The sequence below is a fragment of the Nannobrachium achirus genome, assembly GCF_963921795.1.
Source record: "Nannobrachium achirus genome assembly, chromosome: 15".
Lineage (NCBI taxonomy): Eukaryota > Metazoa > Chordata > Actinopteri > Myctophiformes > Myctophidae > Nannobrachium > Nannobrachium achirus.
Window position 1 is genome coordinate 21,008,368 of NC_137822.1, and position 16,258 is coordinate 21,024,625.

At 40.5% G+C, this 16,258-nt stretch overlaps 2 protein-coding genes across 3 annotated transcripts; one reads left to right on the forward strand and one right to left on the reverse strand.

Moving 5' to 3' along the window:
* Positions 1–10: 10 nt before the first annotated feature.
* Positions 11–6,129, forward strand: dolk (dolichol kinase). 2 transcript variants are annotated; one of them, XM_080743072.1, is made up of 4 exons: positions 11–131; positions 1,170–1,253; positions 1,944–2,036; positions 2,137–6,129. In XM_080743072.1, the coding sequence occupies exon 4, from the start codon at positions 2,265–2,267 to the stop codon at positions 3,834–3,836; it is 1,572 nt and encodes a 523-aa protein (XP_080599198.1). In that variant the 5' UTR covers positions 11–131; positions 1,170–1,253; positions 1,944–2,036; positions 2,137–2,264; the 3' UTR covers positions 3,837–6,129. The 2 variants fall into 2 exon arrangements, with proteins under 2 accessions (XP_080599198.1, XP_080599199.1); XM_080743073.1 differs by lacking the exon at positions 1,944–2,036.
* An 857-nt stretch (positions 6,130–6,986) lies between these two features.
* On the reverse strand, positions 6,987–14,407 carry phyhd1 (phytanoyl-CoA dioxygenase domain containing 1). Its single transcript, XM_080743018.1, has 11 exons — positions 14,279–14,407; positions 13,201–13,359; positions 11,206–11,281; positions 11,067–11,114; positions 10,913–10,968; positions 10,758–10,820; positions 10,299–10,320; positions 9,837–9,965; positions 9,403–9,519; positions 7,806–7,932; positions 6,987–7,506 (listed from the first exon to the last, which is right to left on the reverse strand). Exons 1-11 carry the CDS (start codon positions 14,309–14,311, stop codon positions 7,458–7,460), a joined length of 879 nt encoding a protein of 292 aa, XP_080599144.1. The 5' UTR covers positions 14,312–14,407; the 3' UTR covers positions 6,987–7,457.
* Between the last annotated feature and the right edge of the window lie 1,851 nt (positions 14,408–16,258).

Genomic DNA, 16,258 nt, shown 5'->3' on the forward strand with positions numbered 1-16,258 from the left:
CTGCGAGGATCGAACGACAGCTGAACTGTCTGACACTGGAGAGGAGGCAAGAATATTGTCTCAAGAAAAGAACGGAGCGAGCATCTTTTCCCACATCACAACACCAGGGAACAAACAACTACACGGATGTGGTGCGTATGCATTGGTGCACATTCATTTTAAATGAATGTGAAGGTTAATTGTAATGGTTTTCAGCACCTAAGACTAGTTAGCTCTTCTTCTGACTGTAACGTTCTGCTTGCTCGGTAGAATCAGCTCAGTTGTGATGCTTTTAGCTCGATGCTTTCCTCTTAGATCGCAGCATCCGTGGCTTCGTTGCATCCATTCTCTATTAACCATGAGAGGGAAGGAACCAAATGAACCAGACAGATCCACTTGGTTTCATTATGTATAATGTATCATCTCATAGTTAAAAAGAAAAATGGATAAATGGACACTGAGGATGATGATTCCAGCCACTGCTCTGCTCTCACTTTGAGTCAGAAGAACAAAAGGTTGAATGCACAGTATAAGGTTGAGGGGGGAAAAAACAAATCCTTTCCGTCTCATCTGTTCACCATTGTTTTGTGGTTTTCGTTAAATAGGTGAATGGTCATGATCATCAGCGTCACACTGCTGGACAAAGTTCAAAGTTCAGTTTATGATTAAGCCATGATATGATGACTCATTGGGCCTGATTCCACAGTTAACTCCCAAACTTCCAGGAACGCAGAATAACTGGTGCTATTGTCTGTCTATCTATCTATCTATCTATCTATCTATCTATCTATCTATCTATCTATCTATCTAGTTACATTGATAGATACTATATAGGTACTAGATTCTAGTACCATTATCTATCAATGTCAGGAATGTTCTCTGTCTGTTCATCTGTGTGTATCTGACATTTGATATGCTCAAATATGGAGATGATGACCGACATGATAGTCCCTGTACTGTACTGTACTGTACTGTACTGTACTGTACTCTGTACGCTGGGAATTGCGCTACTGTGTGTGTGTGTGTGTGTGTGTGTGTGTGTGTGTGTGTGTGTGTGTGTGTGTGTGTGTGTGTGTGTGTGCGCGCGTGCGTGTACATTTCCAGAATCTCTGTTTGTGTGTGTGTGAGGGGCTCTCAGTCAGCTTTGCTGATTGGTTGAAACACATGTGACGTTTGTGCCGCTGTCATAGATCCCTGAACTCTCCCAAGTTGGTGCGTGCTGCCATCATAGATGACTGACATCATAGACTGGCCTCCAAGTACTCTGAAAACGGGTACTGCACGAGTATCTGTCTATTTATTCACAAAACCTCTGTCTTGTCTTGTCTTGTCTTGTCTTGTCTTGTCTTGTCTTGTCTTGTCTTGTCTGTCTGTCTGTCTGTCTGTCTGTCTGTCTGTCTGTCTGTCTGTCTGTCTGTCTGTCTGTCTGTCTGTCTGTCTGTCTGTCTGTCTGTCTGTCTGTCTGTCTGTCTGTCTGTCTGTCTGACTGACTGACTGACTGACTGACTGACTGACTGACTGACTGACTGTCTGACTGTCTATCTGTCTGTCTCGGGCATAACTTGGGAGCGGGCGCCGCCCAACCAAACGGCCACTTGTGTGCCGCTTCTTTTTTTTGTTATGTGGGCAGACTGGGCACCGGCTCCTGCGATTGGCTAACCCAATCCATTGGCTTCACTGATTGGCTGGGCGTTGTGTAACATTTATATGAAGCAATTTATAATGCTTCACCAATATAAGTGTCGACGTGTGAGAACACGTGAGATAAGCTTGAGCCTCCGACATGTGCATCTGGTAAAGTCGTATAAAAGCATGTAACCAACGACTTTCAAATCGTTCTCCACTTGCGTGGACGTGGTGCCCGAGTAGGGCTGGCGCCCAAAGGTCGGCTGTCTAGTTCTATTAGATTCCACAGGTCTGTCTGTCGTCTGTCTGTGTGTGTTTATTTGTCTGTCTGTCTGCAGTCTTTGCCCAAATAATCAAGATGACTGACATCATAGCGCTGACATCATAGATGACTGACATCATAGTCTGGCCTAGAAGTACTCTGATAACTGGTACTGCACAAGTCTATTCTGTTAAAAATGCATTCTGTTTATGTCATATTAAACCCACCTTGAATGAATACTAACATATTCTGATTTGTTTATTTTACAGATCAAAAAATCTACAGTGGCTATCGAACGATGACGTGTGCTACAGAGAGGAAGTGACAGAAGTGGGCATCAGTGGTTCAGAACGTCTGCCCAGATCTCTCCTCCACCATCTCCATCCACCCTGCAGCCATGCAGATCAACCCCGTACTGGTGGAGTCCACCGTGGTTCTGGCCGTGGTCCTGTGTGTCCACATGGCCGTGTGGAACCAGCTCTCCTGGTCCTGCATAGCCCTTTTCATCCAGGCTTTCTACGTGCAGCATAAATGGGACCGCCTCCTTAGGTCGGGCGGTGCTGTGTTTCAGTTCCGTCCCTCAGCAAACAGTGGCATCGTCCCGGCCTCCATGGTGATGCCCCTGCTGGGCCTGGCACTGAGAGAGCGGTGCGCGGCCTCGGGGAACGTCTACTTTGAGCGCTTCACCATGGTGGTTGCCGTCACGGGCATGATGCTGGCTCTGTTCCTGTCCCTGATTGCATTGGGCGTCACCAGGCCGGTGCCCACAAACACTTGTGTAATAGCGGGCATTGCAGGCAGTGCGATTTTTTATACGACCAAACAGATGCTGACAGTATCTGAAGTCATTGAGGTGCTGGAGGTTCTGTTGATATTTGTCTACCTTAGCTTGATTGTGTTGTACCTGCTGCCACGCAGCTTCACGCCTGGGGAGGCCCTGCTTATCGTCGGGGGAATCAGCTTCATCGTCAACCAGCTCATCAAGCGCTCTCTGAACCTTGCGGAGGTCAAAGGTGATCCAGTGAACTATTTCCTGCCAGTTGTCGTGGTTGGGTCGCTGTTACTGGGGGTATTTTTTGCACTGCTTTTCTGCTTCATGGAGTCCGAGACCTGGGTGTCCGCATTGTTCTTCCACATGATGACTGCAGTGTTGGGACTAGGAATCCTCATGCCTTGGCTCTCCCTTTTCATCCGCCAGCACCCGCTCGTGTGGCTGTTGGATTTTGTCATGTTAAATGACAGAAGATTCTGCTTGTTGGCCTACTGGGTGCTCCTGGCTACTGTGGCCACGTGTGTCGTGTTGCACCAAAACTACCAGCGCCAGTCTGGCTCTAAGAAGCACCAAGCCTCAACTGTCGTCAGGAAGTACTTCCATCTGATCGTGGTGGCCACGTATGTCCCAGGGCTTGTTTATGACAGACAAATGCTGCATGTGGCGTCCGTGGGCTGCCTGGCGGTCTTCTTGCTCTTGGAATACGTACGGTACTTTCGGATCCGGCCTCTAGGACAGCTCCTCAGGCAGCTGCTCACCTTGTTTCTGGATGAGCGGGACTCTGGCCCCCTCATCCTGACTCATATCTACTTGTTGCTTGGTATGTCGCTGCCCGTATGGCTGTTCCCTGGGCCGTGTGCTCCTAAGGGGATACTACCCGGGGCAGGCGGCTTGGTGCCTTATGCAGGAATTCTGGCAGTGGGGGTTGGAGACACTGTTGCATCTGTGTGCGGCAGCACCATGGGTGAAATCCGCTGGCCAGGCACAAAGAAAACCATGGAGGGGACCGCTACATCTGTATTTGCTCAGATAATTGCTGTGGCTATATTCCTCATCTTTGATGGGAGCATTAATCTCAACTCCACCTACTCCTGGATTGTTGGCTCCATCTCATTGGTGGCCATGCTAGAAGCCTACACCTCTCAGATAGACAACCTCCTCCTCCCACTGTACCTCTTCATTCTGCTGATGCTCTGAGTCTGACTGGAATATACTAAACTGGACTTACTGCACAAACAACAACGGGGGCCGACTGACCCCTTCCTCCTTCCCCTAGCTTGCGCTAGAGGAAAGAGAGGTGAAAGTAAAAAGAAAAGTGACAACAAAACACAATAGTAATTGTAGAGCGCTGTATGAAACAAAACGTTGCTGTCGGGCAGAAACCCTGTCCATATTTAATCTATCGTATTTTTCAATAAATTAATGCCCTACTTCATACTTCATTGTATGGCAGTGTCATGCAAAAGCTGCAGAAGTAGTAGATCTACAAGATCTCAAGCTTGTAAGCTTGTAGGTCTTCTATTTCTGCTATTTCTGTTTACATTTTTGCCAATAATTACATGCCCAAAATAGGGACACCAGGTTGGAAGTGGTTAAGTCTGTCTGGGTTTTATCAATTCAACCAATGAAAAGTATTAACAAGAGCTTTGTGACTACATATTATACCTACATTGGATCCATGTAAACACAGGTTGTTTTTTTCCCCCATACATTTTTTTTACATACAAGGTTTCCACCCGACAGCAACGAAATGAGCATCCTTGTCATCAAGTGAAAGGATATGGGAACTGTTCTGTATAAGCTGTGAAGTCGAGCCATTATTAACAGTATTGATGTAACGCTGGGTTTCCATAAGGGAAATCATTCTGACTACTGCAAGAATGGGATACATAATTATTCCCTTGTTTTATTTAATATAATATGAAAACAAATACAAATGGCACTAACAATTCTTCTCTTTACCATGTGGTAAACATAAACATGATATGGATCATGGGAATCGTTTCAGTAATAGTTTGTTATGGATTGTTGTTTGATCCTAAGATAATTATTAAACATGAGTGGATGAGTTGGCTCTGTGGTTTTCAAAGTGGGGTCCAGGTCAGGAACCCTTGGGGTTCCTTGAAGGATTTCCAAGATGACTTTTACAGGTCTGTAACAAGGTCAGACAAATGCTGCATGTGTACAAATGGAACCATTCAGAGTCATGGGGGTCCTTCAAATTAAAACGTTTGAGAACCACTGAGCTTTCTAAATGCTATTGTTGGAGTTGTGTCTGTATTGATAGCAGACGTTTGAGGTTTCTTTGCGAGTCACAGACAGGTCTGTGCCACTGACACCCCAAACTCCTGAATTATTCATCAGGAGATGGACTTTCGCAACACGCCAAAATAGTTGCTGTTGGGCCGAAACCTCTCATCTTCATATTTTACTTGTATGTTTTATTATTTTTTTCACTCAGAAGTAGCAGATCCACAAGCTCGAAACTTGGTGCGTAGCTATGCGTTTTTAGCTTGTAGATCTGCTACTTTTGCCATTTCATTTTATTTCCCCTGATCCTGAAGTAACAGTTTTGGACAAATGAGGTTTCCACCTGACAGACAGGTGTACAATCACAGGATTATGGATGTCGGTACAGACTGTTGACTGGATGACACATTTTTATGTTTTTGGTTATTATTTTCTATCTTGTCCTGTTTCTGCAAAAGGATGTACAGTATGCCTTTCTATACGTAGCCTTTGAAGAACATTATTTAAAGTGAGCTTCTTGCAGTTGTTTTGTTATGAGCCATTTAATGTGATTATAATATATTGTTTTTGCCTATCATGGAAATATTAAGGACTGACTACTGGACATATTTGCCTTAAAATCAATATTTTCTATCATTTAGTACTGTAGGTAGTCAAAAGGCATGGTATCTTTTAAGTTTGTTGCCTGGGCTGGATGATGCTTCTAAATGGCGGCAAATGATTATCCTCTTGCATGTCACTAATGTGAAATCTCATACTGTAACGTGTATTTTTGTTAAAATCATGAATTTCCCTGGTTTAAGGAGACCCTCTGTATGTATATGGAAAGCGATGTGACAGTGAGCCTTTAAATCCCACACTTTACAAAACAAGTCAGCCAAAACAAATGTTTTGAGTTCAAATTAATTTTGTCCAACTTGTTTAGCAATAGTTTATTAAAACATACAGTATATATGGATTGGTATTTATTTTACGGGTATGATTATGCTCAACTCTCCACAGACTATTTACCTTTTATTTATTTTTCTTTAGCATGAAACCAACATATTTGATTCACCTTCATATGTAGAAGTTGATATTTTCTAATGTGGTTATGACATTTATTAACAGTTCTTTATGCCTTTTCAGTATATGTTTTAACCTTGCCACTTACATATGTCTGAAACTTGTATTGCATGTTGACTGCATCATTAAAGATTTCTTTTGTGCTTAAATACTTCATTTAGTTTACAGAAAATAGGAATTGATATCAATCACATTCAGGTCTGGTTTCAGATTATTTTAAATGTACATTTAACCACCTTGAACTAGGTGTCCCTGTATAGACAAAATAGAATGGATCAGATTTACAAGCTCACTCACCACACATGCGATATGTGAGCGTGTAGATCAGGGGTGTGTTCTAGATTTTCTTCGGAGGGATATGATAATCTACCTGCGTGTGGTTGTGGAGATACACTACCACATTTTCAATGGATGAAATGGTTTGTACTAGAGGCTACGCTTTGCTATGAAAATTTTCACAGGTCACACTACGTATAGCGTACCAGTACAACACACCACGACTAGTTTAGATCGGCTATTTTCAAAACTTCTAAATTCTTTAACATTGTGCCTATATATATGAACGAATGAATGAATTACATTTTAAAAGAGGGTTTCAGCTGTGTGTGAGGGTTGAAAAAACTGATCGTTCTAACAGTGAAAAGGCTTTTCAGTAACTCATTACCATCTTAGAGTTTGACTGACTGTCCATTTGTGCTTGCTTTGTTCTTACAAACATTTCTGTGTTATTTTCTCCTTACTCTCACATTACAGTAGACAGATGTAGATTGTGTTCTTATGTGTTATGCATGTACAGTAGATGGAAATAAACCCAGTGTCTGATGGGTCCATATAAATAAATAGATGTGGGTTCAATAATTTAACTGAACTTTACCATCTATTTAATCTATTACCACCATGTTCATCAACGGGGGTTCAATGTCATTAAAGGCAAAATAAAGAATCTAAAATTGATTCATCACTTGACACATATATTTAGAATAGGAATATTGACCATTATTTGCCTGAGAAATATAATAGTATACATCTTCATAACAGGTTGGATTATTTATTAAACTAGAAGAATATGTTTTTGACACCTTATATACAGTATACAAAAAATCACTCAAATTGATCAGGAATGTAAATTAGCCTTCATCAAAACACCATTTAAAATAGCACAGTAGGTCTATTCCTACAGTGTTGACTCAGTTAGGATGTTTGCAGTGTTCTGTTACAGGGTGTGTAAGTGATATGTTTTTATGTAAATATGTTCATTAAAATGTTAAAGCTCTATATTCCAATAGTCATTGCTATGTGTTTGTTCCCGTCTCTCCAGCTCTTTAGTACCAGTTCTATCCAATGTATACAATTGAACACATATTTTAACAAATAAATATCACTTACACCCCCATTAAAAACTGTCCAGGCTGAAGGTTTTGAGGGGGATAATGCTGTTCCATCTTCAGAAAAGATAAGATCCCGATTACATCTCAGAACTAGCAGCAAAAAAACGTAACATCTTCATTTGGTGTAGAGTGCTGGAAAAGGAAGGTCCTCTGTGGGCTGCAACCTTTGAAGACCAAACAATGTAATGAGTTATTAACTAGTTAAGAGAGGGATAACTACAAATGAAAACAAATCCCCACAAAGAACCCAATGATCTGTAAATCGTCACTGTCGGGCAGAAAAGGTTTCAAATATGTGCGTTTTCTTTCATAAAGTAAAGCCCTGCTTCATCATACAAGATTTTTTAAATCATTTTGAAAATGATACATACAAAACGAATGGTTTTGGACAAACAAGGTTTCCACCCGACAACGACGAAATGCACAAATCAACAGTAAACACATCTAAATGTGCGTTCCTCACCAGTTGTCGGGGCTCCATCGTGTGTCCTGGGACTCCATGACATGGAACGTGTAGACGTGGCGAGAGTCTTCAGAGGTGTTCTCAGCGCTGCGATGCACTACCTCACCATGAATCAGCACCACCCCACCTGAACACATACATCATATCACTGTCGGGCAGAAACCTCGTATCTCCAAGTTTCAATTTTCTTTTTCTTTTTCGTAAATTAAAGCCCTACCTCATCATATAAGATAAGATAAGATAAGCTATTTTCACTATTTTATTTAAATCATTTTTAAGATGAATGCAAAAAGAATGGTTTTGGACATACAAGGTTTCCACCCGACAACGACAATATGAATACCTCGCGTGGTTAACTGCACTTTTTCAGTTTCAGTCAACCTGGCATCCATATGTTGGGGATAAGGCCCAAAATTATAGATTAATAAGAGAAATGAATCCCACGAAATTCCCACAAAACCTATTTAGATTCATATATATATATATATATATATATATATATATATATATATATATATATATATATAGTTAGCAGATCTGCAATTGTGGTAGAGAAATGTGGTTGAAAAAAGGGCTCCCGCACATTGTGGTAATGAAAACATTTATAGGGAACGTTTTGTTCCTTCTCCTGTTGTTTTGACCTTTCCGTTCTTTTAACAAATTAAGTTAAAATAGCCCTTACCCGTTCAAAGATATGAGCTCCAAAATGATGTGCAGTGTGTGGGTTATGGGATGTGCACTGTGCACACAGTATATGAGGGATGGAAAGTAACTTTAACTGGTGCTTGCATGATGTACTGTAGGAGCATCAATGTAAGAAACCCGTTTCGTTTAATGGCTACAGAGATACTGTCCCCCCCCCCAAGCCCGCCCGCCCACCCGCCTGCACACACACCCGCCTGCCTGCACACACACCCGCCTGCCTGCACACACACACACACACACACACACACACACACACACACACACACACACACACACACACACACACACACACACACACACACACACACAGAGCTGGTTAAACATTTTGCCTCATGCTAGATGCAGAATAGATGTGCCTCAAGCTAGATGCAGAATAGATAGTAGATACACCATAAAAATGCTAATATACAGCATACGATTTGTGAAAGTGACAAACAGGCTTCACAGTTATGTCAGGTGTGTTCATATGCTTATGGTGATGCGATTTCAGATCAATTGCTCCAGCCACTGAGGAGAAACGCTGTGACAGACACTCAGACATTCGCAAAATTATAGTATAGATGGTATGTAGCTTGTAATTGGAGGCTTGGAGAAAAATTTGAGAAAACGATCACCTGATGGTTCAGATATACGTTCAACATACTGTAATATTCAGTTGTCATTTAACAAAGTCTAGTAATAAAACCACATTTTAGTTACAAATGCATGCACAGTAAGATGTGGAGTGTCCATTGAACTCTCTCTGTGTACATGTCAGCTAACGACTGTGTGCCTCTGGACCCATTTCAAGATTGTGCCTCAGCCTATTTCACATACTTCTCATACATACATTCTGTCCTTAGCCAACAGTTCAGTTGCCCCTTAAGGTTGGGGAATGAATAACCTCACTTACCCTTTTTAACAGGAGCGGCAATAAACTTCTCTTCATCATAGGTCTGTTCTTTACCAGCAAAGTCCGTCAGGGGATAGGTGCCTTTTGGCGTGCGTACCATTCGCCGAGAGACGCCAACTGGGGAAAGGAGAGCAAGTCGTCATATAATAATGTTTATTTATCCAAAAAAATATAAAAAGTAGCAGACATAGCAGTTCTACAAGCTCAACACACGAAATATAGAAACACAAGGTTTCCACCATACCATACAGTCAATGGAGTGTTTTACACTTAATATAAAATAGGAATACAATTGTTGAAACGGATTCCGAATGTGCCTCTCTATGGGGGGACAAAGCTACCACCAGTATGACAACAATGCAGTGATTGATGGGTTAATATTTCAGTTATCAAGCAACAAAATGCAGTCAGTTTTATTCTGATTTTGAGCTTACTGTTTTGTGACCCTGGGATGAACCAGAGGCAGCCGTTGTTAAGAGTGGCGTCCTCTAAGGCGATCCACAAGCCCATCACTCGGCCCAGCGGCTCTGTATACAGGAAGGTGGCATCTTGGTGTGGAGTCACTAAGAAACAGCGCAGAACCTGTTAGCTACTGTACTACATTAATTATGTTCTGGCACACATTGTTTTACTGCTAACCACTTCCAAACCTGGTGTCCCTATTTTGACATTATAGGTGAAAGTTGGCTAAAGTTTAAAATAATAATACAACTCCTAAATAAAGAAATAGCAGATCTAAAGTATAAGAACACAACAATCAGTCACGTTGTGAGCTTGAAGATCAGCTATTTACATTCAATACTGTTCTACGATGGTGTATAATAGTAGGGTGACTGACATCAAGGTTAGAATTGGGTCCATCAGTGTTCATTTGTGTATCGTGGCTGTTTGCTTACCCTCCCCACCAATCCCTGGTTGCTGAAAAGGAGAAGGAAAGAGGAAAGTGTTTTTTTTTCCTTCTATGCTGTACCTTTGAAGCTGTGGTATCATTTAGACAGTGTTATGCTACGTTCACATTATCAGTGACCCTAACTGCCAAAGCATAATCAGCTACATTTCTGCGTTGAAGTGTTGCCAAAGCCACACTGCATAAATTCAGGGTAGGATTAAATAGCACAGGGAACTGGTTAATGGCAGTAATGAGGTTTTTGCCCATTTACAGAACAGAGCAGGAATTGTGGGGAGAGAGAAAGGGAATGGAAATAGTGGAAAAAACATCAACATATTGTTTGATGCTTCACTACGAGTATTGGAGTGCGGAAAAATAACATATCTTTGTCACTGCTCGTGTGAATGCAGCATTAACACCCTAAAATATTTCTCTGAGGTTAGAAAATAGATGACATGCTCTTTACCTTAAAAATGTACATGCTTTGCAATATCACAGGCCTTTTAAGACTCAACTTCTTAGCGATACCCTATAGGAGAGTGTTTACATTCAATATCAGTGTTGATTGCATGATATAGAATATCAATATTGTTATTATGATTAAGCTGACAGCTAACTCACCTGAATTTGAGGTGAATGCGTAACTCTTTTGAACACATGCTCATGGGCATGTAGAGCTACAGGTAACAAAAAAAGTATTATGCTTATTTTCTTTCTTATTTCAGTTATGTAAAATGTCTTTATTCCACAAGATAGCAAACATTCTGAAACTCACCATGTCCGACTTTATTCAAGGACTTTTGTTTAGGAACGATGAATTCTCCTATAAGTTAAGCGATGATTTATCCATTAAATTTCAAATCTGTCCTTAATTTAAAGAAATTACGAAATAAACATAATAGGCTCGCGCTCACCTTTTTCACCAAAAACTCCTTTCTCAAAGAAAAAACGGATCTTATCTCCACTGGTAATGAAATAGTCAGCATTGCCCTGCAAGACAGAGGGTTTATTTATTATATCTGATACATCAATGCAATACAGAGATAAGACATATAGGCGGATTGATCAAACTTGGCACAGGAATAATAGTAGGCTATAGGACAGTTAAGGACAGAGACAAATGCTATCTAGCAGCTGAAATCCCTTCAAGAAAATCACATGAGAGGAAGGGCTATTATACTGTATATCAGCATGGGCTGTGATTCAGTTGTAAAAGATAATCAGAGCCATGCCGATATACCGTACAACCAGTGGTGGAAAAATAACTTTTTTTTTTCTTCTTTTCATGTACGTATGTAGTGCATGGCTTATAATGACTGCATGAGGCTGCCGAGAGCTCAAAGTAGCTCCAGTGTAAGCCAGATGTTTGTTATTGTCAGGGTACGTACCTACTCTGCTATGCAATATTATGTACAGTTTTATGTATAGAGTATCTGGTCAGTAAGTTACATAATCACTGTCATAACAGACCCTACACGCAGGTCTGTCAGGTTCTCCGACTTTGAAACCATTGCCGCACATGTCAGAAACTGAACAATGTGGACTATTTGCATTTTATTTTATTGTATTGTTATTTTATTGTGTTATGTTGTTTCTAAATTGTGATATGGATCTCCCTGGGTCTGAAATAAAGATTGAATTGAATATCAATACTACCATGAGGAAATACTCTTGTATAAAAGTAAAACATTTACTTGATTGAGGGAAGAGTACCAAAAATAAAAGTACTCATAGTATGTCCCATTTCACACGTTCGTCATGTATAAACATCTTTTGAAAATAGCAGATTGCGATGCGTTGTTAGCTTGTAGGTTGTCTATTTTCAAATAGCCAAAGTAGGCCAATATATATGGCTGAAGTGGTTAACATAATTTATGCAAGTAATAATAATTAAAATCTAGAATGCAACTACTAGAAACTAAAGATGTCAAATAATTCTAGTGGAGTACGAGTACAATATTTTCCTCTTAGATGAAGTGGCATTAGAAGTAAAAGTATTGAAAATTGGAAATACTCAAGTACAGTACTTGAGTAGGCCTACATGTACTTAGTTACTTTCCACCACTGCGTACAACCAGAGGGACATACTAGCAGACCTAGTATAAAGTCCTGGGGACACTGGCCAACTAATTATATATATAGGGTTTAAAGCTGCGATTTTATCTTAAAGAATAATTAATGAGTATGTTAATACTATACAAATAGTAGCCTACATCTACAGTGGTTGGAAGTGGTCTCCCTACTCTTCCAATGAGTAGGGGGACCCTATTGTCAGGTAGGACCCCTACTGGTTGACAAGCAGTACTACTTGAAGGGCAATATTTCCCCTGGTCAAGCCAGGATTGTCTGTTGGATGAGCAGTACAAATTTGTCTCTCAGACCCTTGTTCAAATCCCGGGATTTGAACAAGGGTCTGAGAGACAAATTTGGAGGACATTAAAGTTATGGACTACAGCTTTAAGAAACGAGGATTTACATTAGGCTAGGCATAGGGAGTACAACATGGCACTCTTACCTGCATCTTTTACATGCATGAATCAAGAGTCAGTGCATGAACAAGAAAGAATGAAGAAAGACAGTTACAATAGGCCATAGCAGTGGGCGAGGTTTACTGGTGCCACTAAGAAAGATCTCCCATTCATCTATAGACTTTGACAAAAATATTGATATCAATTATTTTAAGCCTAGAATCAAGCCATCCAGGATCCTGGTGAACCATGACCATAAAACCATTGATTCTGAGGAGGGGAACATGCATATTTAATTATATTATATATTTGTTTAATGATTTTTATTTATTTTCTTTATTTTTCTTCTTCACAGAATCAAAGGTTTCATGGTCATGATTCACCAGGATCCAGGATGGCTTGATCCAAGGCTTAAACTAATTGTTGTACAGCATGGTTCACCTGTGACTTGAGTTGCTCATCCTGATCGGTGGAGAATGTGATTCGACAGTGCTCCGGTACGTCCATCTGGTCCGCGATCTCTGCCATCCTCTGCTTCAGTTCATCACACTCATCGGAGGACAGGAGGCCCTCCATAACCACGTAGCCATCCTCCTCAAACTGTTGATGATTGGTGAGAGATGAAGCCATTCTACAGTGAGTGTGTGATGATGAGGAAAGTGGATGCAGTGCCAAACCCCAAATTACAGTATACCTCACTGGGACAAAATGACCCACTTAAAGGCCACCCATTTTCAATATTTAACTATGTAATTAATATACCTTAACACAGAAGGGGTGGAACTTTTTTTCTATTTCCACACAACTCCTCTAAGGTAGGCTACATTAATGACATAGTTCAATATTGAAAATGGGTGGTCTTCCCCTTTAAGTTGCATATCAGTGTAATAAATGTCACTTTCAGTGTAAAAACATTACAGTTTGAAAACAAGATGGATAACAAATTACTTATAGCCTACTATCGTTGTAATAACAAATTATAGGCTACTATAACAGTGCAACATTGCCATTATATAATCATATTTAGTTGTTGCAGACCCTATTTACAGTAGGCCTAGTTGTTTAGTGGGCTAGCCAACATTAGAAATTGTAAGTGGTTTATTCCTGAATTGATCTGTTACCGCCCCCCCCCCCCACCCCCAACTCACGCACACGCGCGCACACACACACACACACACACACGCACACGCGCGCGCACACACACACACACACACACACACACACACACACACACACACACACACACACACACACACACACACACACGCACACACCACGCCCACACATGCCCCCGTCAATTAAAGTAAATTGTTGCAGGCTCGTAGACGTTGTATTGACTGATTGATGATTTACGTTTTTATTGACAGACAAATGTTGCTTATAAATCATATGATGTTCATGAATGTTCAAAAGGATGCAAAACACGCTGACGCTCGAGAGCTTATGTGGTCCTTTGAGTTCAGTCTAGTTGGATTTAATGCAACAAACTGACTCCATATTGTTATAATCAAATACTAACCTTTTGCACGTCCCGATCCGTCATGAAATCCATGCTGTTGCTGTGTAGCCTACTGCGAAAAGTAAGTAAGTAACTGCAGAGGACGGAGTGGGAGTTTTCATCCGGGAAACATCGACCATGTGATGAACGTGTCCAACTTGATTAAACTGCAACCACAGAGGAGAGGACTAATAGGATTTTGTACTTTAACCCTTTCGTTAACTGCTGAGCAAATCCTCTGATCACGTGTTTCCCATACAGGGTCACAACACAACCCATTTGGGGTCGCAGACCCTTTTTAAGGGGTCCTGACTCGCGAGAAATATGACGTAAAAAGTTTTTTTTTTAAAGATAATAAATATGTTTCTAGTTCTTTCTGAAATGAGGTTCTCTTCTGGATATCGAGCTTGAAAGCCCTGATAGTCCTGGTGTCTGTAGACCACCAGACACCAGGACTCGCCAGACTGGACTGGTCTGGGACATCAAGGCAATCCAGTTTGTTTGGAGTTCTTCTGACTAATTTAAGGCATGCATGAATAATAAACAGACAATAAAACAGACAGTAATGTTAACTTTTAGTGTTCGCTTTATTATCACTTGTCAGAATGGTAGAAAAGTCAGGGCAGAACATTTGTTAGTCAAAGCACAATTATCCAATTTGTTATTCGACTCTGGGATATCACAATCATTCATAACAATCTATATGTATGAAGCCAATGTTCATTCCTTTTGGCAACAACAATAAAGGCTCTATCAACACATATGATAGACAATCATTTAATTCACTCAGCTCCAGTTTTCTTTCTAGTCAGCCAAATTAAACCTACAGTATATGTTCAGCCACAAAAACGTTTATTGATTATGGAGTTCTTGTATTACTGGGTAGATGAATAGCATTCATATACTGTACAATGTGTAATGTATGTGACATACAGTATGTCACAACAATAAGCTAGTATGCCTTGATAGCCCAGCCCCCCCCTGCAAAGATGAAAAGTAGCATATCAAATCAAAGTTGAATAAAATTGATTTGTTTCTTAATCATTGACATATCTACATTATAGGCCTACAGTGAGTACAATCATGTCAGTGCAGAAGTAATAATTATAGCCTAATCAAATTAGATATATGAAATTAAATATTTTGTAATTTTGGCAGTTTGAGAATAATAAAAAGTTTGGGTTGTGACCCTGTCAATAAATAATATGCAATGTTCTTCCATAACCAGATTAACCCTGGTGTCCCCGTTTTGTGCATGTCATTATTAAAGATTTTAGAATTATTTTTGAAAGTGGGGATTGATTACTCATGCCATCGACAGCATCGAGACATTGAGTTATAATATAAATATTTTTTGTTTTGTTTTAGTCACATTCCTAAGACAATAATTTAATTATAATAAATGTACCGCCATTGATTCCGGATGGGGACCCAAATGCATTTGGGTGCCCATCCGGCACATATTCAACTCTCCAAGTCTCCATGGCATGAGTAATCAATAGGGAAAAAAAGTTATTTGGGGGTGAACTGCTCCTTTAAGTGGTTAACCATTCATGCATGATTATTTCTAGTGTTACACAATACCCCAGACTGGGGGATGCGGAGGGTAAACTCCTCACAATAGGGAGATAGATTGTCAAGTGTTAGTTCAGTTGTGTAATCATGTGTACTTTGGATAGAAGCAGTGTCCACTCATCAGCCATCACCTAGGCAACAACTCAACTTACAGCTGTGTGTTGACCCAAAAGGCCTCCGCATGTGTTAGAACAAGCTGTGAAATCCTGCTGCAGTAATATTAATCCAAATGCTTCAAACTGCACACATCTGACTGTTTCCGAGTTATGTGGTAACATAAAAAACAAACAGAACAAGATAAAACCTTTAACAAGCATTTTCGGGGCGCAGTGAACAACCAATGGCATTCAGGTGTATGCTGCTGATTTGGAGGTTACATAAAGTGATAAAATGTGCATGAGCTGCATTTAATCTAACACTACTTAA